Source organism: Ovis aries, chromosome 2 (assembly GCF_016772045.2).
Source record: "Ovis aries strain OAR_USU_Benz2616 breed Rambouillet chromosome 2, ARS-UI_Ramb_v3.0, whole genome shotgun sequence".
NCBI lineage: Eukaryota > Metazoa > Chordata > Mammalia > Artiodactyla > Bovidae > Ovis > Ovis aries.
The window spans coordinates 220,367,542-220,392,687 of record NC_056055.1 but is presented as its reverse complement, the minus strand read 5'-3'; the positions used below and the strand labels follow the sequence as shown (position 1 = coordinate 220,392,687).

The 25,146-nt window shown below is 51.2% G+C and overlaps 3 protein-coding genes and 1 long non-coding RNA gene across 7 annotated transcripts in view; 1 reads left to right on the top strand and 3 right to left on the bottom strand.

The window, feature by feature from the left end:
- Positions 1-228: 228 nt before the first annotated feature.
- LOC101110035 (small ribosomal subunit protein eS27-like) lies at positions 229-567 on the bottom strand. The gene has a single exon (XM_012146098.4). The coding sequence runs from the start codon at positions 551-553 to the stop codon at positions 299-301; it is 255 nt and encodes an 84-aa protein (XP_012001488.2). The 5' UTR covers positions 554-567; the 3' UTR covers positions 229-298.
- Positions 568-1,413: 846 nt separating this feature from the next.
- CATIP (ciliogenesis associated TTC17 interacting protein) lies at positions 1,414-7,471 on the bottom strand. The gene is made up of 9 exons (XM_015093533.3): positions 7,139-7,471; positions 6,506-6,706; positions 6,164-6,219; positions 5,915-6,001; positions 5,559-5,726; positions 3,832-3,956; positions 2,851-2,927; positions 2,029-2,117; positions 1,414-1,799 (listed from the first exon to the last, which is right to left on the bottom strand). Exons 1-9 carry the CDS (start codon positions 7,254-7,256, stop codon positions 1,569-1,571), a joined length of 1,152 nt encoding a protein of 383 aa, XP_014949019.1. The 5' UTR covers positions 7,257-7,471; the 3' UTR covers positions 1,414-1,568.
- Positions 7,472-14,612: 7,141 nt separating this feature from the next.
- On the top strand, positions 14,613-25,146 carry LOC132659331 (uncharacterized). The gene is made up of 3 exons (XR_009599644.1): positions 14,613-14,718; positions 19,722-19,844; positions 21,955-25,146. It is a non-coding gene; the product is annotated as an uncharacterized LOC132659331 (long non-coding RNA).
- The window catches only part of PNKD (PNKD metallo-beta-lactamase domain containing), a 68,675-nt gene continuing 58,424 nt past the window's right edge, over positions 14,896-25,146 (bottom strand). For 3 of the 4 annotated variants that reach the window (XM_042244219.1, XM_042244220.2, XM_027965171.3), the window contains 8 exons: positions 20,945-21,060; positions 20,714-20,826; positions 20,057-20,115; positions 19,355-19,447; positions 18,832-18,995; positions 18,063-18,149; positions 17,075-17,190; positions 14,896-16,849 (listed from right to left, as the gene is read on the bottom strand). In XM_042244219.1, coding sequence (XP_042100153.1) covers positions 16,676-16,849; positions 17,075-17,190; positions 18,063-18,149; positions 18,832-18,995; positions 19,355-19,447; positions 20,057-20,115; positions 20,714-20,826; positions 20,945-21,060 — 922 coding nt within the window. In that variant the 3' untranslated portion in view covers positions 14,896-16,675. Of the gene's footprint in view, positions 16,850-16,954; positions 17,191-18,062; positions 18,150-18,831; positions 18,996-19,354; positions 19,448-20,056; positions 20,116-20,713; positions 20,827-20,944; positions 21,061-25,146 lie in introns of all 4 variants that reach the window. The other variant, XM_060411278.1, reaches the window with a different exon arrangement.

Genomic DNA, 25,146 nt, shown 5'->3' with positions numbered 1-25,146 from the left:
GGGTTGGAAAGCTTCTGGAGTGTTGTTGAGCAAGGCTACTGGTGAACACACTGACTTCTTTTTTTCTTTGATGGCAGCGGGCAATTATGCTGAGTGGGCTCTATTAATTATTCTGTTTGCCAAAAGCCCCGCCCCTCTATCCAGACTAACCTAGGGACTAAAAATGTGGGGTTTTCTTATTTTGTTTATTTATTTCGCTGCACCAGGTCTTAGTTGCAGCCTGTGGGATTTTTTTTTTTTTTTAATCCAAAACGTGTTTATTGGGATGGTTTCCCGTTCATCTTGATACAGGGTACTTTTAGTGCTGCTTCCGTCTGAAAGAGCATCCTTCTGTAAGCCTCGCTTTTCCTCCTGTAGGCTGGCAGAGGACAGTAGAGCAGCCAACACACAAAACTACTACTGTTTGTGCATGGCTGAAGACGGTGGTGATTTTATAGCATCCTGGGCATTTTACATCCATGAAATAGGAATTGGGGCTCTGCACCAGGCGCTTCTTCTTGTGTTTCCTCTTCTCTTCTGGAGAGGGATGAAGAAGATCCTTTGCGAGAGGCATGTTCTCGTGAGGAGGTCATCACTGTCGGAAAGCCTGTGGGATCTTTATTGGCAGCATGCAAACTGTTAATTGGGTTAGGGTTAGGGGAATCTTAAGGGCTTTCCTGGAGGCTAAGCGATAAAGAATATCCCTCTACCAATGCAGGAGCCCCAGATGCTGGTTATATCCCTGGGTTGGGAAGATCCCCTGGTGAAGGGAATGGCAACCGGCTCCAGTATTCTTGCCTGGAAAATTCCATGGACAGAGGAGCCTGGTACTCCATGAGATGGCAAAGATTTCCAGTTGAAAAGAGTCCCACATGTCTGAGCTATATTGAACACAGACACACAGAGTCGGATCTAGTTCCCTCAGCAGGGATCCAACCGGATCTCTTACAATGGGAGCTTGGAATCTTGGGCAATGGGCCACCAGAGAAATTCCTAAAATGTCCGTTTTGGGGATCCAACGTCCAGGTTTGAATCCTATTTCCCACATGTTAAGTCTGTTAACATTTTCGTGCCTCTATTTTCTTATTTGTAAAATAGGGATGGTGGTGGTGTAGCCGCTCAGTCATGTCGGACTTTCGCAACCCCATGGACTGTAGCGCCAGGCTCGCCTGTCCATGGAATTCTCCAGGCAAGAAAACTGAAGTGGGTTGACACTTCTTCTCCAGGGGATCTTCCCGACCCAGGGACTGAACCTGGGTCTCCTGCATTCCAGATTCTTTAGTGACTGAGCCCCCAGGGAAGCCCAAAATAGGGATATTGATCATAATTAAAATCTAGGAAGAAGGGCTGAAAATCGCTCGATAAACCCTGTTCACGTTTCCTATGTTTAGCCCCAGACGCTGGCCAAAGAAGGATCCAGGTCACAGCAGAGGCTGGAGAGCGCCCGGTTTATTCCCATTAGAAACCGCAGGCAGGAAATCGTGCCTCCGGGGTGCGTCCCGCCCGCGTCCGGTCCCAGCCCAGCCCTGACGCCCCCGCTTCCCGTCCAGTCACCGCCAGGGAGGCCCCGGGCCCGCCTTGCTGCCCGCCTAGGCCTCGCTGCGCTCCGGCTCCAGCTCGCGGAAAGGGCTGGGCCGGTTGGAGGAGCGCAAGGCTGGGGTGGGCGGGCGTCTCTTGGCAAAGGGGCCGAAGTACTCGGCGGCGAAGGTGACCACGTCGACCGGCTGGCGCAGCAGCAGGAAGAGCAGGAAGTCGGAGATGAGAGCCTGGGCCTCGGGGTGCTGCCGTAGATAGCTGTTGTGGCTGATACGGAGCTCCTCCTGGTGGTGCCGTGGCGAGCCTGAGCCGGACCCGGACCCCCGCTCCCCAGGGGCGCACGCCCCTCCTTTGACCCATGGAGGGATTAGGAACGCTGGGGTCCCCAACCCCTCGGGGTGCAGTATTTCAACCGGGCAGGAAAAGTGATGACAAAGGGTGGAATATGTGCCCAGGGCGGGGGTAGGGGGTTAAGGGAGTGGGGACCTCAGGCTGCCTGCAGCCGCTCCTCACCTTGCGGTCCAGGAACCGCGAGTAGAGCTCCAGGTCCTCCTCCCACACCAGGGGCTTCTTCTTAAATGCAGGGCGAGGCTCAATATCATCTGAAGGAGTCCGGTGGGAGGAAGGTGGTGGTGGTTTAGTCGCTAAGTCGTGTGGGACTCTTTGCGACTCCCATGGACTGTAGCCCACCAGGCTCCTCTGTCCATGGGATTCTCCAGGCAAGAATAATGGAGTGGGTTGCCATTGCTTTCTCCAGGGGATCATTGCGACCCAGGGATAGGACCTGCGTCTCCTGTGTTGCAGGAAGATTCTTTACCCACTGAGCCACCAGGGAAGCCCCTGGGTGGGAGGAAGGCTGCATGCCTATTCTGACTCCAGAACCTTCCTCAGATATAGAGGGACGACTGGAGGACACCTGTTCTAGGTAGGCTCAGGGAAAACCTCAGGGTTCTGGCCACGCATATGGGCAGAGTTCCCAGCAAAGTGATCCTCTCCTAATTAGGGACAGGGACTGGAAAACAAGGGCTTCCCTAGTGGCTCAGATGGTAACGAATCTGCCTGTAATGCAGGAGACCTGAGCTCCATCCCTGGGTCGAGAAGATCCCCTGGAGAAGGAAATGGCAACCCACTTCAGTATTCTTGCCTGGAGAATCCCCATGGACAGAGGAGCCTGGCGGGCTACAGTCCATAGGGTCACAAAGAGTCAGACATGACTGAGGGACTAATAAGCACTTCCTGGAAAGCAAAGCCTCGTGTCTCATTTGGCCTCCCACCCCAGAAGTGGCACACTCAAGGCAGCCGCTGCACCCTGGGAGGCTCGGCGGCTTCACTCACCCTCTTCCCTCAATACGGGCACCTTGGTGATCATGCAGCACCCGGGGGAGCCCACCTGGATCCTCTTGGCCAGGTGCCTGGAGTGCAACACGGAAAAGATGTGAGTCTTCCTAGACCAGCCGGCTCCTTTGAAGGGTGTCCTGGGGGCCTCCCTTTACTGCCATCCTCTCCCTCTCCCCCACTTGTCTTTGAGTTCCAGGGTGCTGTTCATGTCTAGATCCCCAGATAATGGCCCCTGCTTTTCAAACTGGGGACTGTGTCTACTTTGAAGATGTGGGCACATGTGCAAAACCTTTATAGGTGTGAGTGCTGAAAGAACCACAAAAGAGTTCCCTGGCATGCCAGTGGGACTCCACACTTTCACTGCCAGGGACCTGGGTTCAGTCCCTTGTTGGGGAACTAAGATCCCACAAGCCATGAAGTGCAGCCGAAGAAAAAAAAAAGAAATGGCAAGCCAAATTATGAAATAAGGATAGCCAACAAAGTTCTCGTTTGTTTGTTTCTTTGCTTTTCCCAGTTGGTGATTCTGTCAGTACCTCTGTGAAAATTTCAAGAAACAAATGCTCCTCTCCCTTCCGAATTTTCTCAGGCTTTTGGTGCCTGCACTTTGCTGGTGACAGCTTGGCAGTGTATTATCATCCAACCTGATGATCTTATTGAGTGCTAAGTTGTTCAAACTTTTGTGTTTTTCAATGTTACACCCACATCTGTGGCAGCTACTTTAGCTATACCCTGTGAAGTTGACCTTGACTCCCTCAGCTGTTCAGGGCTCTTTGGTGAGATTTGGGAGGCATTGTGAAGATCAAGAAAATGAGTGAATATATGGGAAAAGGTGAATGAATGGGTAAAGCCAGGGGCACTCCGATCTCAACAACAAGTCTCCCTGGTAGTGAAGGAAGACTTAGCCCATCTCCGCCCAGGTGGTTGAGCTCCCATGTTGTGCTCAGTACTGCCCCCTTGGCCTCACTGACAGTAGCTCACCCATCAGAGAGCAGGTAAAACTGGCAGGACACGGGGATGCCTTGTTCTGAGTGTACCGTCTGCTCCACAATGAACACTTCCACCTGCTGATGGCCCACCTGGATTGTCTGGGAGCCCAGGGCTTGCTGGAAGCAACCGAAATAAGGGAGCGAGGTGAGGCGGATGCCCACCAGGACCTCTCCCTACATCTCACCCGCCCCTCTCTCCATCTTGTAGCTTCACTGCTTGTTCACTGGTGATAAGCAACACTTGGCTGTCCAGACCCTTAGGCTCCACAAGATTTGGGTTGCAGCCCCAGGTTAAGTTGAGGTCCTCTATCATAGAGAGCCAGCTCCACCCTGCTCCTGCCTCAACCCCTCTCCATGCCATCTCCATGACCAACTGCTTCTAGCTGGCAGATTCTGTAACACAGATCACCAACTAGGTGTGAGTGTGGGAGAGGGCAGGGGTTGGGTTACTGGGGGGAGAGAGGGTGGTGAGGCTCTGGAGAGGGACTTTTTTATTATTCAGTTTCTAAGTCGTGTCTGATGCTTTGCAACTTTATGGACTGCAACATGCCAGGCTTCCCTGTCCTTCAATATCTCCCAGAGTTTGCTCAAATTCATGGCCATTGAATCAGTGATGCCATCCAACCATCTCATCCTCTGTTGCCCCCGTCTCCTGCCTTCAATCTTTCCCAGCATCAGGGTCTTTTCCAATGTTTTGGAGGCTCTTCACATCAGGTGGCCAAAGTATTGGAGCTTCAGCAGCAGTACTTCCAATGAATATTCAAGATTGATTTATTTTAGGATTGACTCTTTTGATCTCCTTGCTGTCCGAGAGACTCTCAAGAGTTTTCTCTAGCACCATAGTTCGAAAGCATCAATTCTTCCATGCTCAGCCTTTTTTATGGTCCAACTCTCACATCTGTACATGACTACTGGAAAAACCACAGCTTTAACTATACGGAGATTTGTTGGCAAAGTGCTATCTCTGCTTTTTAATATGTGGTCTAGGTTTGTCATAGCTTTTCTTCCAAGGAGCAAGAATTGAGACTGAGATTTGGGGCTATCTCAGGCCCATGCAAGCTACCTGTTGTAATTAAAACTTAAATCCCTATTACAGCTATGGCTGCGAGGAGAAAAGTGCTAACATAAAAACAGAGAAAATTGGGGGGAAATGGTGTGTGCCTGTTTGTGTCAAACTCATTGCTGTTTGTCATGTTTGTGACAGAAGAGACTCCAGTGTCATTTACAAAGCTGGTCAAATCAGCCCCCAAAGTGTATGTCCACAGACACAGCTTCAAAATCACATATTGCAGGAAGTCCTAGGTAGGTTGGTGATGAAAGTTTAGCCAAAATAAAGAAGCACCTTTCAGGGTTGAGATAAAATAAAATTCAAGTGAATTAGGAGATTTAAATTTCCTGATGTTTAAAAAAAGTCTCTAAAAGTGGCCCCACACTGTTTTTTTTTTTCCTGAACTGGCTTTTGTGCAAAAAGCATCGCTTTCTTCCGTTGCTCCCACCTTTTTAGTCCCTATCTTCCTCACACCACTTGCCTTGGTCTTCTCTCTAACAAATGCAATCTTTTTTTCTCCTGCCTTTGGAAGTTTCACCCCCACACGCCAGGGTTTATCCCCACCCCACCCGCTCTTCCACTCCACAGCTGCTTTTTCTCCCAAATCAGCATCCTCCCTGCCCCTTCTGGTTTGCCTGCAGACCAAGTTCCCGCCCAGGGAGATGGCTCACGTAGGTAGAATAGCAGAGTTTGCCTTCAGAATCCAAGGCCAGGAAACGAGCATTGCTGGGCACCGTGTGACGCCAGGCCATCACCCTCAGCAACACCAGGTTAGCGGCCTGGGAGACGAAGCCCTCAATGGAGGGCCTGGGGAAGAAAGTCACTTCGGTCTTCACTTCCTGTCCAGGAGAAATCTGGGTCAGGGACCTTGAGCTGGGAAGTAGGGGGAGGTTGGGCAAGCCAGGTGTTGAGCATATGGTCCAGTCCATAGGGTCCCCAGGCAGGCTCCTGGCCTGACACCATCTGTCCCCAGTTTGTGGTTCCAAAGAGGATGTTGAGTATGGCTCCCACCTGGCTCTCACCTTACCTCACCCTCCTTGACCATTCTGGTCATGGCCAGCTGATCATCCTGCTTCAGCAAACTCGTCTTCTGTTCCATGGGGAGAATGTGGAACTAGGGGCCAGAGCAGGAGGGGAGAATCAGGGACTCACCGACTGTATATGAGTGAGATCCCCCAGAGGCCACCTTGTCCATCCTCCATAAATGAGAAAACCGAGGAGAGATGTGGATAGAAAACCTTCTATCTGTGGTCAAGGCTGGGGACCCAGCAGGTACCTTGATGAACTCCTGACTCTGTTGTTCCACAACCTCCAGTTTCCACGAGAGATAGGCTGAGGGGGAGGGAGGTGAACACAGGAGACAGGGCTGGAGACTGTGGGAAGGGCAGGTGGTGGCCTGGGCTGGACAACTCAGGGGTAGGGTGGCCACAGGTCAAAACTAAGGCTGTGATGATCTTCTTGTCACCCCACATCCCACGCTTTCTCTCTGCCTCGTTCTAGTCCCAAGGTGAAATCAAAGGGTTGGTACGGAGTGAACGTCCTGGGAGTTAGGGGCTGGGGGTGGAGGGCAGAGTAGGACAGTCAGGGTTGGGGGGTGGGGGTTGGTCAGGTGCTCTACCCAGAAGGGAGCTTCCGCAGAGTGTTTTGTCCACGAAGCCTCGGCTGGAGGCATGCACGAAGGGGAAGTACGTAATGACACCAGATTGGTCTTTGTATTTCCCTCCCTGCACCTCAATGGTCAGCTCTCCCTGAGGCTCCCCTGTGTCCGAGACCATGACCAGAGTCTCTGAGAAGAACAGCAGCAGCAGCTCCTCCTGCCCTGCGGAGTGAGGGTCCCGTGGGAACAGTTAAAGCCCCAGCTCCTAGTCCTCAACTCTCTGACCCCCTGGCCACCAGTGCCCCCACGGTCTCCACCCACCCTCTCCTCATCTCACATCTCCCAGGCAGCCCCTGCCTCCCCTCCATTGGCCTCTGCAGCAGTCAGAGGTGCAGATACCCCCCACCCGTCTACACACACACACACACACACACACACACACACACACACACACACACACACGCACAGCGATCCCCACCCCCGCTGTGTCCCTGGGGTCTTCCATTAGTTGAAGACTATCAACCAATATGCTTCAGGCCCTTTCTGAGTCCCAGGAGATTCAAGGCTGAGAGAGGGGTGGCCATGTCTGGGCTTTCTCTCTTCCTCCTGTCCACAGTTTTGTCCACCCCCTCCACCCTCACCACCCAGGCTCACGGAGGGAGTTGAGGAAGTGAATGGCCTCAGCGTTGGCCTCTGGGGGTGGCAGATTCTCCTGGGTTGAGGGTTGGTGGTCCTTGGCTTTGGAGCCTATGGAGAGAGGAGAGGCTGACATGGCAGATGGCGGGCCCTGAGGAGGACAGCAATGGGGCCGGAGTCCCAAGAGCAGAATCTTTCAAGGCCACCCCAAGGTGGATGATGAGGGAGAGATGCCCCCCCTCACTTTCCAGGCCCCCACCTCCCACCTCCTCAGCCCTCTTCTCACCTTTGGATTGAACTTTAGAGGACATGCTGCCTGCTGCTACCCTCTTTGTTTCCAGATGTCTCCATGGCAACTGGGAGCTCCCTACTGCCTCTTAAAGGGCCATTAACCCATTTCACTAAACACCCAGAACTTCGAGTAGCTGGTTGGAACTGTGACTTCTGGGGCTAAGCCCAAACTTGAGATACTGTCCAGCAGAGGGAGTATTTGACATTCTTAGGCGGCAGAAGGGATGACATGAGTATTTACAATGACCTTGGAAGCTGTAACATACAACTGTACTTTGGAGTTCAGTTCTTACTGGGATTGTAAATTGGAGAAGGAAATGGCAACCCACTCCAGTATTCTTGCCTGGAGAATCTCATGGACTGAGGAGCCTGGTGGGCTGCAGTCCACGGGGTCACAAAGAGTCGGACACGACTGAGTGACTTTACTTACTTACTTACTTTAAAAAAACTTTAAATTTTACTATATTCGTATGTTTACTTTTATTAGATTGCATTAAAAGTACTTGGGAAGCTGGTTTATCAATTTGTTTAAAAAAAATTAGAGAATTATTTTTCCTTTATTTTTTCCAATGTTACTGGGATATGTTGTTCAGTTGCTTAGTTGTGTCTGACTCTTTGCAACCCTACAGACTGCTGCATGCCAGACTTCCCTGTCCTTCACTGTCCTTTGAGTTGATGATGCTACTCAGCCATCTCTGTTGCTCCCTTCTCCTCCTGCCCTCCATCTTTCCCTGTATCAGGGTCTTTTCCAATGAGTCAGCTCTTCGCATCAGGTGACCAAAGTATTCGAGCTTCAGCTTCAGCAGCAGTCCTTCCAATGAATATTCAGGGTTGATTTCCTTTAGTATCAACTGGTTTGGTCTCCTTGCAGTCCAAGGGACTCTCAAGAGCCTTCTCCAGCACCATGGTTCGAAAGCATCAATTCTCTGATGCTCAGCCTTCCTCTCACATCCATACATGACTACTGGAAAAATCATAGCTTTGACTATACAGACCTTTGTCAGCAAAGTGATGTCTCTACTTTTTACAATTGGCATATAACAATCAATTGCTTTTAAAAAAGTAGTAGAATAAATGGAATGAATAAATAAGGCATAAACTGCCTAAAGCAGTTTTAATTTTGTAAAGAGGACAAATTGTTAATTGAAGTCCCCTTAAAAGTTAATATTAGCTAGGACGTCCTTCGTGGTACAGTGACTAGGAATCCAACGCATGGAACATGGGTTTGATCCCTGGTCCAGGAAGATTCCACATGCTGAGGAGCAGCTCAGCCCATACACCAGAAGTACTGAGCCCAAGCTTTAGAGCCCACGAGTTGCGACTGCTGACGCCTGAGCACCTAGAGCCTGTGCTCTGCGACAAAAGACGCCACTGCAATGAGAAGACCATGCACACAGCAAAGAGCCACCGCTCACTGCAACTAGAGAAAGCCTGAGCACCAACAAAGACCCCGCACAGCCAAAAGTAAATAAATAAATAACTGTAAAAAGCATTAGCTAGGTTTATAATTAGAATGGCGTGACAAAATTGAACTTAGACGTTTTAAAAATGTTTTAAAATTTGCATTTAAAAAAATCGAGCACTAATTTTTGAAAGCCCAAGTGAATTCTGAATAAGTCTTTCTCTGCACGTGAGCCACCACCAGTGGCATTAAGAAAATTCACAACTGCTTTGGGAAGTGGTTTGTTAGTTCCTCAAAATATTAAATGTGAAGTTGCTGTATGACAATTCCACTCTGAGGTGTATACGCAAGAGAGCTGAAAACATCTGTCCACATAAAAACGTACACACGATATTCATAGCATCATTATGCAGAATACACAAAAAAGTGGAAACTACCCAATTGCTCATCAACTGGTGAATGCATAAACAAAATGTGAGATAGATAGGTAGATATAATGGAATATTTTCCAGCTGTAAAAAGGAGGGAAGTACTGACACATGCCATAATATGCTAAACCTTAAAAAAAAAAAATGCTAAACCTTGAAAACATGTTGAGTGAAAGAAGCCAGTCACAAAAGACTACATATTGTATGATTCCATTTATATGATTAAATGCCCAGAACAGGCAAATCTATAGAGATGGAAAATAAATCAGTGGTTGCTTGGTGTAGGGGAAGGCTGGGGTGTGGAGGCAGGCAGGCACCTGACGACAGAGGGTCCCAGGGTTTCTTCTGGGAGTGTTGAAAATGTTCTAAAATTAGATTGTGGCTGTAGCTGCAAAACTGCACATATATTAAAACCCACTGAATTGCATATTTTAAAAGGGTGTCATTTGTATTATATAAATTGTATCTCAATAAAATTAATACAAAGATTATTTAAAACCTATTGCTTTCATGTGTGAATTACATAAAGTTTGACAAAATCTTTTCTATTAGGCAAACTTTTTTAAAAAAAGAAGCAGGGACTTCCACAACAGTTCAGGAGTTAAGACTCCACTGCAAGGGGCATGGGTTCACTTTCTGGTCCAGGAACTAAGGTTCCACATGCCACGCAGCGAGGTCAAAAAAAGGGCAAACTGCTATTTTTTGTTCCTTAGGGGATGCTCACTGAACTGAACTGAACTGAACACAGTCCCCCTCCTTATTGCATCCTTGTATCCCTGCTGTTCTGGATCTTGGCCTGAGGGAAAATTTGCTCCCTGAGCCCTCTGCCCCTTAGAGTTCTTCTCCTATCACTCCCGCTCTCCTTCACCTCCCCTTGCTCAGGCTCTCCAGTTGCACAGAACCCTCCAGTTACCTGTCCTGACAGGCTCCCGCCTCCTGGGAGCCCATGTTCTCAACTCTCTCACTTCCCCCAATTCCCTTCCCCCTGGTGCTGGCTGTTTCCTCCTAGTCACTTAGGGGAAAGAGCAAGTTGCCAGGGTGGATCACAGAAGGATCAACATCCAGTTTCTTGTCTATTTTCTTAGTCATCTGTTAAGGACCCTTGTTACCACTGCTGCTTAGGGCCTGATAGACCAGTGGAAGGATGCTCTGGAGAAGTTGATGTACTAGCTGTGCAGCTGTGTTGGACAGGTTGGCCTCTCTGAGCCTGTAGCATGGACGGCCAGTGGCCTCCCAGTGGCTGGGGTGGGCATCTACTGAACAACAGCCACTGCTGCAGACAGGGTGCCCTATGTGCCCAGCTCTGCAGGGTGTAACTCATTTAATCCTTCCAATCCGCTTCTCAGGTGGTGTGAGCATCAACCCCATTGGACAGATGAGAAGTGGAGGCACAGAAAGGTTAAGTAACTTGTCCAAGGTCACCCAGTTAATAAATGGAAGGTGTGGACTCCACCCCAGATGGGCCGGGTTGAGTCCATGTTCTTAGTCATTTTGCCCTGTTGTCCGTGATAGACTGTCAGTTCAGTTCAGTTCATTTCAGTCACTCAGTCGTGTCTGACTCTTTGTGACCCCATGAATTGCAGCACACCAGGCCTCCTTGTCCATCACCAACTCCCGGAGTTTACTCAGACTGACATCCATCGAGTCAGTGATGCCATCCAGCCATCTCATCCTCTGTCATCCCCTTCTCCTCCTGCCCCCAATCCCTCCCAGCATCAGAGTCTTTTCCAATGAGTCAACTCTTCGCATGAGGTGGCCAAAGTACTGGAGTTTCAGCTTTAGCATCAGTCCTTCCAAAGAAATGCCAGGGCTGATCTCCTTCAGAATGGACTTGTTGGATCTCCTTGCAGTCCAAGGGACTCTCAAGAGTCTTCTCCAACACCACAGTTTAAAAGCATCAATTCTTTGGTGCTCAGCCTTCTTCACAGTCCAACTCTCACATCCATACATTACCACAGGAAAAACCATAGCCTTGACTAGACGGACCGTAGTCGGCAAAGTAATGTCTCTGCTTTTGAATATGCTATCTAGGTTGGTCATAACTTTCCTTCCAAGGAGTAAGTGTCTTTTAATTTCATGGCTACAGTCACCATCTGCAGTGATTTTGGAGCCCCCCAAAATAAAGTCTGACACTGTTTCCACTGTTTCCCCACCTATTTCCCATGAAGTGATGGGACCGGATGCCATGATCTTCGTTTTCTGATTGTTGAGCTTTAAGTCAACTTTTTCACTCTCCTCTTTCACTTTCATCAAGAGGCTTTTAGTTCCTCTTCACTTTCTGCCATAAGGGTGGTGTCATCTGCATATCTGAGGTTATTGATATTTCTCCCGGCAATCTTGATTCCAGCTTGTGTTTCTTCCAGTCCAGAGTTTCTCATGATGTACTCTGCATATAAGTTAAATAAGCAGGGTGACAATATACAGCCTTGACGTACTCCTTTTCCTATTTGGAACCAGTCTGTTGTTCCATGTCCAGTTCTAACTGTTGCTTCCTGACCTGCATATAGGTTTCTCAAGAGGCAGGTCAGGTGGTCTGGTATTCCCATCTCTGGTGTGTGCCAAGTTGCTTCAGTAGTGTCTGACTCTGTGACCCCCTGCCAGGCTACTCTTCCATGAGATTCTCCAGGCAAGAATACTGGAGAGGCTTACCATGCCCTCCTCCAGGGGATCTTCCCGACAGAGGGATCAAGCCCATGTCTCTGAGGTCTCCTGCGTTGGCAGGCGGGTTCTTTACCACTAGCATCACCTGGGAAGTCCTCTTGTCCCTGATAGACTAGCCCTATGTTTACTAAGAACAGTAAGAGGAAGAAGAGACTAGTGTTCATGGAACACCTATGTGCATCTCATTTGGATCCCCAGCCCCTCCAGAAGAAGGCTAAAGAGACAGAAGTCCCCTGTCTGGTGCTACCTATGGTTGGTCAGAGTCTGTATTCAAATCCAGACCAGTCCAAGTCCTCTCTCCCCCACATTGTCCCTGCTTTGGCCCAAGCCTAGGGTTTACTGACCATCAAGGTTAGCTTTCCTCCTGCTTCCAAAGCTGCCATTTGTGGCCAGGGCTTTGGAGGACTAGGATGACCCCTTCCCCCAATACACACAAGTATACACACAGGGTTTTTTAAGTTCACATCTACAACTTATCCTGTTCTCTGTCCTTCCCTGGAACTTCTAAGGCTGCCCACTTAACATAGCCCTCCCTTTTTCTTTTTTTGTGATTTAGAAAGAAAGAGACTATGATTTAGGGGAAAAAAGATGGAAGTTCTTATAGGTTATTTTTTAAATTATGCAGTATTCAAATACCTGTGAAGCCATGTCTACCTCAATTTCTTCTCATATAATGAATTACAGCACCAGAAATCAGACGTAGCATTTTCCAAAGTGACTTTATATGCCTTTTTCATCTAACTCTCCTAATAGCCTCCAAATAAGTGGACTTGTTGGTGATTGTTATGATTTTGCCGCTTTGCATCATTTCTGATATCAGACCCCCTATACCTCTGAGGAACTCTTTCCCCACTCCCAGTACACTGTGTTTCAACTGAGTCTGACATTGCCTTTCCAGGTGTGGTCATGTCATTGAACCTGGCCAGTCAGAGAAGCCCATTTCTCTAACTCCTATGATGGGTTAGGGTTGGGCACATGATCCAAACTGAACCAATGAAACTCAGTTCCTGGGACTATTAGAGGTTCTGCTATTAACTTGTAAACCTAGTTGATGAACTAGTAGCCTGCAAACCTGGAACTTCTAGAGAAAATCTTCCCTATACAGGGAAAAAGACTGATAAAGAATGTATCAATGTAGAAGAAAGCAGAGCTGAATGACGAAACTGCCTTTGAGTCCCTGGATCCAGCCATGCCTGAAGTTACCATGATGTAATCCCACACTTCTCAACTTCATGAGCTGGTAAATTTCCCTTTTGGTTTGAGCCCCTTTCTACTGAGCTTTTGTCACTTGCACTTGAAAATACATACACAGTAAAGGTTCTGTCTCATTCAAAGTCGTTTCCATTGGAAGATGAAGAAACTGAGATGATAGAGCTGGGACTAGAAATCAGATCTCTTAACACTAGTTGTCACTGTTGCTGTTCTGCAGACAAAGAGCAGGTGTCCTAGTTGTTGCTGTCAGCGCTGGTTCCAGCTGAAGCACGTGCCGTCATTCAGGACGGGTGCCCCAGTGGGAGGACTGGCCAAGGCTGTGGGAAAATGCTTCACTAAGCCCTAGAGAACCGTCACCATCTGTCCCTCAAAACTGGGCACACCCAGAGTGACCCGGCCCTGGGGCTGGCCCATCAAGAGACAGTTACAGAGCAGAGACTCACCCTTCTTCAGAAAGGTAAGGACTACCGCTTCTTCCCTCAATCCCACCCCTGGGCCAGCCTGAGCCAGGATGGGGTCAGGAGCCAGTGCCAAGCTCCTTGGCTCAGGGTGAGGGACACCAAGATGGGAGGCCGAGGTATTACAGGGGTGGGAAAACTCTGACTTGGGCCCAAGGAAATGGGGAGCAAAGCCAGTGCTTCCCAGTCTTCAGCCACACCAAGGTCACCTTCAGGAATTCTGCTATAGCCAAGTGTTACCTTTATTTCATATTTTCCTGTTTCAATAACGCAAGCATACCTCTGAGATATTGCAGATTCAGCTCTAGACCACCAAGATAAAATGAATGTCACAATAAAGAGTCACATAAAAGATGTTTTTCCCAGTGCACACAACAGTTTTATTACACTCTGTGCTATGCTTAGTCGTTCAGTCGTGTCCGACTCTTTGTGACTCCATGGACTGTGGCCCACCAGGCTCCTTTGACCATGGGGATTCTCCAGGAAAGAATACTGGAGTGGCTTGCCATGCCCTCCTTCAGGGGAACTTTCCCAACCCAGGGACTGAACAAAGGTCTCCCTCATTGCAAGCGGATTCTTTACCATCTGAGCCTCCAGGGAAGCCCATGTTACACTATACCTGTAGTCTATTAAGTGTGCAACAGCATTATGTCTCAAAAATGGTACATACCTTAATTAAAAGTATACAATTAAAAATATTTTATTGATCAAAATACTAACCATCATCTGACAATGCAGGGTTGTCACAAACCTTCAATTTGTAAAAAAAAAAAATGCAGTGATCAGAAAAGCACCCTAAAGTGAAGCACAGTAAAATGAGATATGCCTGTACCTTTAATCACCTGCATGAATTGAAAACTGGTGTCACTTGTCAAAAATATTGACCCTGAGGATAAACACAAGGAACACAAAATTATGTTGTTAAAATTTAACTCAAGATAGCTGCCAGGCTTGACAGCCGACCTGTTTAACAATTAACAGACGAGTCTGGCTGTTAATTGCAGAGGCCTTAAAGGGCCTTAAAGAGGGGTCAGCGCCAAGGCCTTGTCCTTGAAGCATATTCACGGCTGGGTGGTGACCATGTAAAACCACTTCCCCTGCAGCTAGCGGTGCATCTGTGCATCTCAAGCTTTGGAAAACACCAAGGTAAGCAAATCATAAACCCTGAACAAATTCTCACGAGCCATGGAAGGATATAATTTATAGCTTTGTTTTTGCCCAGAGTTCTAGAAGTGCAGTCCTTCTGAGTAAGCAAGAACTGTAACCCAGAGAGGGAAACAGAACCAGCAATAAAGACAAGCCCACTGAGGGACCAAGCCTCGGTTAAATCATTCATCCAGTCAACATTTATTGAGCGCCTACTGTGTGCCAGGCACCGTGCTAGGCGCGAAAATACAGAGATGCATAAGATACAGTCCATGCCCTGAAGGGTTCACAGTCGAGGAAGGGGAGACAAACGTGTAAACAAGTAAAATACAGTGTGATAAGTGCCACAGGAGAAGCATTGACAAGAGCAGAGGTAGCCTGGAGAGGGAGGGGCATGGGAGGAGGAGGGGGGACTTCCTGGAGGAAGGGGACCTTGAGGGGGATTGGTGAGATGACTAGGTGTTTGCCAGGCAGACAAGGCAGGAGGAGCAAGGGAAAGGCATTCCATTCTGAAGAACAGCAGGAGCGAAGGCACAGAGGCAGGAACTGCAGGTCTGGAGGGGCGGGGAGCTCTGACTATTCTGGCGGTATTGCTAGAGCTGGTACCAGAGGCTGTGGCCGGAGAGGGAGGCAGAGGCAGGATGATGAGGGAAACTGAGGGCAGCGGCATCTCAGGGGCTTCCCAGTGGGGAGCAAAGCCTGAGGGAAGGCTTCCACCCAGGAAGAGAAGGCTCCTGGCTGACCCCAGGTACACCTGCTTGAGGACATTGTTGTCCTCACTGTGGCCCCAAAGGGACCTGGACCCAAGGCCAGAGGAGGAGGTGAGCTGAGGGAGGGCTGAGCAGAGGGGAAGGGCCCGGACCTGGGGTCCTAGAAGCTGCCACTCACTCGAGAGCTGTCCACTCCTGGACTTCTGATTTCTGCTCTCTGCTGTGTAGACCCCCTGCTCCTGCCAAGATGGGGCCAAGGGCAAATGAGAAATGACAAGGCGATGTCGTTGGCCAACTGCAAAGGGCCAGATGAATGGCTTTACTAACTGAAAGGGGCAAGGGTTGAGGATGAAGCAGGAGTTTCTAAGAATAAGGGCCACAATGAGAAAACCACAGTGGACCTGGTGGACAATGGCTCTCTGGTCCCCCGGGAAGGGGGGGCCCTGCTAGCCCAGGGCAGAGGCAGAGGCCAGCGGGCAGGACCAGGCCAGCTGTGCAGGAGCATGTGACCTACATGACTGTGGGCCTCCAGTCCCAGCCTCCTGGTGTCTCCTTAGCCTGAGGTCAGGTTTCCTTGGCAACCGGGACTCTCCCCCTTCCAGGCAGCAGGGGAGTCACAGAGGCAGAGATTGTCAACAGCCAGGCTTCCAGCCCTTTCCTCTTTCTCAGAAATGGCTCTGTTTTAAAAAATGCCCTTGTAGGGGCGGGGCTGGCCTTGCTCTTGTGGGTGCTTTGCTCTTGTGCAAAAATGCCTGGGAGAGGAGGGGCAGAGGCTCAGAAAACCAGAGCCCAGGTGCTCCCCCTGAGTGACTGCTTTTCCAAAGCACCTCACCTCAGGCCAGCCTGGGGGAGCAAGTTTCTTTCCCAGCCGTGGATCGTAGGAAGGGGAAGATGGACTCACCCTGTTCAGGACTCCTGCTGCCCTGAGTTCAGAGGCTGCAGCGAAAGCAAGGGCTCTGCATCCTCACTGCCGTGGCAGGAACAGGGGGAGCTAACTCCCCGTGTTAGCTCTGCTCTCGGTGACTCAGCCTCACCCTGTGGAGTCCCCAAGCCTTCCATCAGCTGGCCTCCTCTTGGTCTCAGGGTCTCCTCGCCTGTCCCTCCTCTGCCCCTGACCAGTGTCCGGGTGGTGCCTGCTGACGAGCTGATGGAGGTGAGGTGGTAGCAGAGAGAGGGATGGTGTGGTGTGGGCGATGATGGGTGGTCTCCCCACCGCAGCGTGTGGGCTGGGCCGGGTCGGGGTGGGGTCACTTGCTCTTGTGCAGGTCCTTCAGCTGGCGGAGCCTCTCCAGGAGCTGGGCCCGGGAGTAGCCATCGTCGCCTGTGGGGCCGGGGCTTGGCCCCAGAGCCTCCTGGAGCACCAGGCAGTGTGTCCTTAGGAACGGGTTATAGGAGCGCTCCTCCCCCAGGGTGGACGGGCACTGTGGGAGGAGAGACACGGGGTTTAGTGGGGAGGATCCGGAAAACGGATCTGACCAGGGAAACCTCCCCACCCCCTGCACCATCCTGGGTTCAGGAGTTCTCACTGGAAGGCCCTTGTGCCAAACAGGCCAGAGCTCTGGGGAGGGGCCTGCAGGGCCTGGCTCGGCAGAGATGGGATGCCTCTGGGGAGTGCCCCCGGCCCCTCCTGGACCCCAGCCCCGCACCGTGCTCTTGCGTTCCATCCGCTGCCTCTGCACCCACTGCATCTTCCTCTCCCGGGCTAGGTTCTCGGGCTCCACCACGCCTGCAAAGCCCAGGTTCTCCTCTGCATACTCGTGGCCTAAGGATGGCCATGGGGGCCGAGACACAGGGCAGAGTGAGATGGGTTATGGTCAGGAAAAGTCCTCCCATCCCCAGGCCGATGGGTACCTAACAACTGAGGAGGAGGGACAGTGCTTCCAGAAAAAGCCCAACCACAAGGAGCCGCTTCTGTAAATGTGTGCACAAGTCAGCCACGAGTGACGCAGCAGAAGCACAGGGGAAACCGCAGACCTGGAGCCAGAAGACCTGCATTCTAGCGTTGCTGGTTCTGCCCAGCCGTGCAACCTCAGTCAGGTCATGGCCCCTCTCTGAGCCAACGTTTTCTCCTTTGGCAAGTGGGGAAAATAACAATGCCACTAGAACGTTATGTGTCCCTGGGGCTGGGATCAGGACCTGGTGCACGTTAAGTATTTGTTGAATGGAGTGAATGGATGAAAATATGTTCTGAGGATTGACTGAGATATTAGTGGATGTGTTGTAGAAACTACAGATATGCAATGTACCCATGCACGTATGTATGGATATTCCACGTACATGCATATGGATGATGGGTGGGCAGTGTGGGTGTGATGGACACAGGTAATGATCCATGCAGAGTGGATTTAAGGCACCTCATTAAGTAAAGGCTATTTTCTGTTCTAGGCTCTGGCTATGAGAAATCAGCCATCCCACGGGGACACTCTGGGGCTTACAGGGCTCCCCAGGGGCTGTGGGTTGGCTGCCAGGGGCAGCTGACATAAGAGGCCTTATACAGCCAGTGCTCCAGAAAGAAGGGAGTCTGCCCCCACTGCTGGAGATAGCTCCCAGGAGCCACTGGAGGTGGAGCTGTGTCACCTCTGGGCCAGGAACTGGATGCATGAAGGGCTGGGAAGAGAGGGAGGGGAACCTCACCAGGCCACAGAAGAGTGTCGTCTCCCAGCCCGAGCACGGTGTCCAGTGAGCTCAGCATGGTCTCTGCAGTACCCTCAAAGGTCCGTCCTGGTAGGGTCAGTGGGTATGTGTGAGGAACAAGGATCACACAGCAGGGACCCCCCTGTATAGCTGGGGCTGGCCACCAGCCCTCACCCATGCCCCTGCCATGCCCACTCACCTGGCATCGACTCCCTCCCTCCCCCTGGGAGCTGGACCCATTCAGCCCTAGCTGGGCCCGTCTGAGGGCACAGACTGACACGTGGGGGGAGAAGGGGTATGGAACCTCCAGGCTGAGTTCTGTGACCCCAGGCCCGCTCCAGGCAGGGTTGTGCCTTTCCACACAGCACCTCCTTCTTTGCCTGCACTGCCTCTGGGACTCCATGCAGCCTGGGACCGGTGATCCCCCACCCACAGGATCACCCTGTCACTCAAGGGTTCTCAGGTCTTTGTAACTGGTCTTGCCAGTCACTCTATGAGAACCTGGCTCCACCCAATGGAAACAAATGCTCTTTGAGGTCTGTACTCAGTTATAGGCTTCACCTCATTCCATCCATCCCCTTTAGGATGTCATGAGGATATGAAAGAAAAATCAAGGTAACAGAGGTGTGAGTAACTGCTGAGGCAACATGTTTGCTGAAACCAACGTTTCCGTGCATTGAGTGGAGCTGCGGCTGTCCTCGAGCCCCTGCCCTGGCCTCTCTCCCTCCCTCTCATCCCCGCATCCTCCCTTCCCTTTTGAGGGACTCACCACAGCCAGAGAGGAAGAGTAGATCCCCTGAGAAGAGGCAGGAGGGACCCTCATAGGGCTCCCCATCCAGCAGATAGACCAGATGGCCTTGTGTGTGGCCCGGGGTGGCCAGAGCCCGGATCTGAAGTCGTCCCACGCTAACCACATCTTGATGACACAGGGGACTGAGGAGAGAGGCAACAGTGGAGAGAAAGCACTAGAGCTTGGGCCACGCTCTTCCTCCCTCCCCCACCCCGCCCAGGCCCAAGGGGATGGGTGATGTGCAGGAGCAGGGCTTCCCCACCAGAGAGAGGCCCCCTCAGCGCCCAGGGCTTCAGATTCAAGCCCTCCTGCTTCCTCTTTGGGGGACTATGGCTGGATCAGTTGCGGGGTGGACAGTGCTAGGCTCCAGATGAGCTGTGATCTGCCCTCGAAGGGCCAGGAAGGGCGTCAGCAAAGATCCAACTGCTGATAGCCCTGAAACACGTAACTGAAGGATGAGGGTGAAGGACAGGGCCATCCCACCCCTGGGTCAGGGACTTACTGGGTGAGGTAGGGAATGTTGTCCTGAGGGCTCCCATACACCCGACAGTCCTGGTGCCGCCGACTGAGGTCGCGGTTCCCTCCGCTGTGGTCCCTATAGGATGGCACAGACAGGCAGGGGCTTTAAGGGGCAACTGCACTGGGCCTCCTAGCCTCCGTCGTCCCAAAGCATCTCCAGGGCTTTGAGCCCTGCGACTCCTGGCTTCTGGACTGAACCAAGCCATCCGCTCTGCTTCAGACCTTTGTTCAACCTGTCGTCCTGCCCTCTAATTCCTCCACGTGGATCTGATCATACCCACCCGCTACCCCTGCCCCCCAAACCCCGCGCTGGCTGCCACAGTTGTTATTGTCTGTACACTTTCACACAGGGCTGTCTCCCCTATTGGACTAAAACCTCCCTGGATGAAAGAGATCACATTTGCCCAGCGGACATGCCCATGGAATGAAAGATAAATGCCTGCCCTGCCCTCCTCTGGTGCTTCAGGAGCGTGGTAAGTAGAAGAGGGGGAGACCTGTCCCTCCCTCTTCCCCTCTCTCCTGGTGCCCTAGTGTCTTCATAAGGATGGTGCCCCCCCCCCCAAGCCTGATCCCTGACCCTCAGCCCAGTCTGTTCTCACGGGTCCCAGTCCTGGAGAACCCAGCGGAGCCAGGGCTGGCCAACGGAAGATGATCTGCGCTCAGACCTCCCACCTCAGCCCCTTACCAGTGTTTGTGGGTGCAGAGAATGGCAACCAAGTTAACACCTTCCTTTTCAATGGAAGCCTGGGGGAGAAAGGAGGCAGTCAGACTGGGGATCGGGATGCTGGGTGGAGAGGAGAGCAGGGAGAGATGGGGCAGGGGAGGGAGGTGATGGAGGCAGAGAATGGGAAGGGGGTAGGGAAGAGGGGGTTGGCTAAAGGGTGGCACCTGAGCCCCAGCACGGGCACAGGGTGGAGGGAGACTGGCAGAGCAGGTGGACACACAGGTACATGTACACAGAGACGTAAGAAATGGAGAGAATGATGAAGAGACCCAAACACAACAGAGGTGAGAAAAGCAAGGCTCAGAGAGGGGGCCACAGAGAGGAAGAGGCAGAAGGAAGCCGGCTAGACCCACAGCCCCGGGTCACAGCCCTGGGTCAGCATCGCTCTCCCTCCAGCTCTGATTCTCCCTCTGTCCTCCTCCCCTCCTCCCCCGGCCACACCCGGCACACTGACCCTTCCCCAGTGGGTCACATGTGTTTGCAGCGGTCAGGGTGTGCTGTGTGAGTGCACATGGAGGGGGCACCTCCCATGGGCAGAGAGCAGGGTCAGCCTCTCTAGCGAGAAGCTGCCAGCCCCCAAAGTGAGCCCAGGTCCCACTGCCCTCGTCCTCCCCTCACCTGGACAGCCTGAGGGTCTGACGGGTCCACAGCCACAGCCAGCCGGGCCTGGGTGTCAATGATGAGGTAGCTGTAGTTGTCCGAGAGGACGGGGATGGGGAGCACCTTCACTCCTGGGGAATAGAGATGCGGGTGGGGGAGCAGGGCAGGGAGCCCATCCACTGGGGGAGAGAGATGGGGTGGGTGGGCACAGCCTGGGGCGGTTGCTGGCCTGGGGCGGCCAGAGCTCACCGTTGAAGAGGCGGGGCTGGGTTCTGGAGTGGCCTTTGGGGTAGCGATTCCGAGCCCTGCGCAGCTGCTGGCGGTAGAAGAGGTACCCGAGCCGGGTGCGCGTGTAGAGGCTGTACCTGCGGGGCGGGACGTCTGCTCAGCCCAGGCCCCACGTCTCCGCTCCCTCAGTCACCCCCTGCGCCAGTGCAACTCCACTGCCACTTGTCACGTGCTGTCTGCCTTGCTCGGGACTCAGGACAAGATGCAAAACGAAACAGACAGACCCCAAGCTCAAAGCTGATCAGGCCAGATGTGAACTGAGGAATTCACAGAAGAGATCTGAGGATGAGGGCCTTATTCAGTGAAGGCAGTACAGGAGTTAGGAAGCCAGAAGAAGGTGGGAACCCTATTTCAGGCAGTGCAGCGGTGCGTCACAGTCACGCATGGGACCTACTGAAGGCCAGATTCCTCAGCCCCATCCCAGCGTTTTGAGTCTTAGACAGTTTGAGTGGGGCCCAGGCATCTGCATTTCTAAGAAGCTCTGAGTGATGTTGATGTTACTGGCCCAGAGACAATAAGACTGAGAACCCCTAGGGTAGAGGAAACAAGAGGCGCAGGCCCAGAGACAGCAGATAGCAGGGTTCACTTAGGGAAATTGTAGAAAGCTCTGCTTGGCTCTTTGATGGAGGAAGCCAGCAGAAGTGAGGCTGGATGGTTTGACCACACTTCCTCCCACCTGCCACATTCCAGGCTACACAGTGAAAAGGGGGGACGTGGAACAGAGGGGACTCGTGAGTGACAGAGTCCCCAACACAGGATTCTGGCACACAGGGCGGCTTCACAGGTGTGCGACCCGGCAGTCACATAGGACCCCACACTGCGCATGACGCTCTGCTGTCATCATCCTGAAACCCTTAACGATTTTCTCTTTGAACTTGTGTCTTGTAAGTGAAGTCTGATGGGACAACGGAACATGCACGTGAGCAGAGGTGATGCACATATCATCATGTCATATCACATGTGTCCGCTAGGTCCCTGCTGCCCTGACCCTGCCACACACACCGTGTTCACCATGGCCATGAGCACAGAATTCTGGTGGACCCTCTTTGTGTGGGAATTCAAGCCCCAAGGTGAAGACAAGTGAGTGTACCTCTATGAGTAAAGGGCCGGAGGGTACTAGCTGACCTATGAGCCACACTTTGGGTTCCAACTAGAATTTGCTTGTGGGATGTCCCTGGTGGTCCAGTGGTTAAAATTTTGCTTTCTAATGCAGGGGTTGTGAGTTCAATTCCTGGTTGGGAAGCAAAGATCCCATGCACCTCGTGGCCAAAATATCAAATCACAAAACAGAAGCAATATTGTAACAAACTCAATAAAGACTTTTAAAATGGTCCACATTAAAAAAAAAATCTTATGAAAAAAAGGAATTTGCTTAAAATGCATCAAGAGGCAATGGTGTTCTGAGAGACACAAGGAGCCCCACCACATCCTTTCTTATGTGTAATCCCACCATTAAGGCTGCAGATGATGCTGTTTCAGAAAGGAAGGGAAAGAGGCAACGGATCTGTGCTTTTCCTTCCAGCTCTTCCTCATTCATCAGAAAGCTGAAAGCAGAGAGAGCTGGTAGAGTGTGCTATGCATCAAGAAGTGAAACAAAAACAGCTGAGTTAGGTCTGTTGCCACACTCCCACTGTTTTGGTAAGAACATAACACATGTCTGTGTACAAGCTAAGAAATGTGAGTTATGTAGTTTCAGTGATCCCATGTATAAGTTAAATGTTCTTATTGTTGCTGTTGGTGTTGTTTAGTCACTAAGCCAGGTCCAACTCTTTTGTGATCCCATGGACTGTAGCCCGCCAGGTTCCTCTGTCCATGGGATCTCCCAGGCAAGAATACCGGAGTGGGTAGCCTTTTCCTTCAGGGGATCTTCCTGACCCAGGGGTTGAACTCTCGTCTCCTGCGTGGCAGGTGGATTCATTTGCCACTGAGCCACCTGGGAAGCCCCAAGTGTTCTTCTATTTGCATTTAAAATTGACATTGCATGATATATAATGAATGGCATAATCCATGCTAATAACTAACATTTTAAATATTCCCCTACTCAAATGACATTAAGTAGCAAATTAAAAACATCATGGCAAGTCAAGAGAGAGAGATTGTAGAACAAAGGAAAGGCTTCATAATATCATATTGGATGTGGCACCTCTTTCTTGCTTTTTGAGCAAGAGGCTCCAAATGCCATTTTATACTGGGCCCTGTGAAGAATGAGCCATCTCGGGCCCTGGGCTCACGGGAAAGTGACAGGCTAGGCTGTGGGTGGGTTTGGTCAGTGTTTAGGTTTACACAGCAAGGCAGGCGGTAATGGGGGTGGGGTTCTGGCTGATCAAGCCTGAGACAGAAAAGTTGAAGTTGGGATGCTGGATGAAGGACCTCAAATCCCTACAGAGGTTTACTGTGTCTGTGGGGGGCAGGGGGAGGGCCCTTTGGGAAGGGCAAGCTGATCTGTCTGCAAGCAATTTGATCAAAACCAAGCATGTTTCCACGGAGAAGGCAATGGCACCCCATTCCAGTACTCTTGCCTGGAAAACCCCATGGACGGAGGAGCCTGGTAGGCTGCGGTCCTTGGGGTCACTAAGAGTCGGACACAACTGAGCGACTTCACTTTCACTTTTCACTTTCCTGCATTGGAGAAGGAAATGGCAACCCACTCCAGTGTTCTTGCCTGGAGAATCCCAGGGACGGGGGAGCCTGGCGGGCTGCCGTCTATGGGATCTCACAGAGTCGGACACGACTGAAGCGACTTAGCAGCAGCAGCAAGCATGTTTCCACAACAATTTGGTGAAGGTGAATCACTGCTGTCCCAGCTCTGTGTGCCTGAGCACTTGTTTCAGTTGGGAAATTGGATGCGCTGTGGAGGGGTTCTACCATCCTTTGGGAGTCTTCATGACTATTTTTTATGGGTCCTATTTTTGTTTTATTTTAAAATTAATTTCGACCACTCCCTACTTTCACTCATTCCACAATGTTTAGTGAGGCCTCGCTATTAGCCTGCTCCGGGGACACAATGGGTAAGGCAGAGTCCCAGCCTTCTTGCAGCTTCTACTCTAGTGGGACAGATGAGACAGTAAACACACTGTCAAGGGACTTCCCTGTGGTCCAGCGGTTAAGAATCCGCCTTGCAAAGCAGGGGACTCTGGTTTGATCCCTGGTTGGGGAACTAAGATCCCACAGGCTATGGAGCAACTAGGCCCATGGGCCACAACCACTGAGCCCTCGCACGGCAGTGAAAGATCCCACAAGATGCAATGAAGCCCTCGTGCAACACAACTAAGACCCGAGGCAGCCAAATAAATAAGCAAATAAACATATTGTTCCCTGATAGCTCAGCTGGTAAAGAATCCACCTGCAATGCAGGAGACCCTGGTTCAATTCCTGGGTCGGGAAGACCTGCTAGAGAAGGGATAGGCTACCCACTCCAGTATTCTTGGGCTTCCCTTGTGGCTCAGCTGGTAAAGAATCTGCCTGCAATGCAGGAGACCTGGGTTCGATCCCTGGGTTGGGAAGATCCCCTGGAAAAGGGAAAGGCTACCCATTTCAGTATTCTGGCCTGGAGAATTCCATGGACTGTATAGTCCATGGGGTTGCAAAGAGTTGAACTTGACTGAGCGACTTTCATTTTCACTTTCACTGTCAAGAGAAGATGACAAAATGAACAAGGCAAAAGGACAAAGAATGAGGACAAGAGCTGATATTCTAGATCTGATGGTCAGTCACGGAAGGCCTCTTTGAGGAGGTGACGTTTCCAAGAAGGAAAGGGGACAGGACGTGTGAGAATCTGGGGAAGGTGCACCAAGCCTGGGTGAGCGCTAGTGGGAGCTGCTGATTCTTGCCTTTCTCCCTGCTGTGCCGTTGGGACAATACTCAGCTCAGCACAGCACAGATGGGACTGGCTGGATCAAGCTAAATATCCTGGACTGGACTGTAGCCCAGAAAAAGAATGCTAGGGAGACAATGCACGGAATTTCACTGGAGTCTGGAGAGTGGTAATGGTTTGGATGGATGTTAACTTCTTGGTTTTGATGACTATACCATGGTTATGGAAGATGTTAACATTCCGGGGAACTGGGTGAGGGGGTATATGGGAATTCTTAGCACAAATTTTGTAAATCTGAGATGATTGCAAAATGAAAAATTTAAAAATAATAAAGAAGAAAAGAAAATCA

Bases quoted from the DNA above. Each gene is read 5' to 3' on its own strand.
- LOC101110035 (XM_012146098.4), bottom strand. From the start codon at position 553: ATGCCTCTCGCAAAGGATCTTCTTCATCCCTCTCCAGAAGAGAAGAGG.
- CATIP (XM_015093533.3), bottom strand. From the start codon at position 7,256: ATGTCAGCCTCTCCTCTCTCCATAGGCTCCAAAGCCAAGGACCACCAA. The intron at 6,220-6,505 runs GTAGAGCACCTG...CCTCCCCCTCAG, and splicing joins CTGCGGAAGCTCCCTTCTGG to CCTATCTCTCGTGGAAACTG. The intron at 6,002-6,163 runs GTACCTGCTGGG...TCTGGCCCCTAG, and splicing joins AGAGTCAGGAGTTCATCAAG to TTCCACATTCTCCCCATGGA.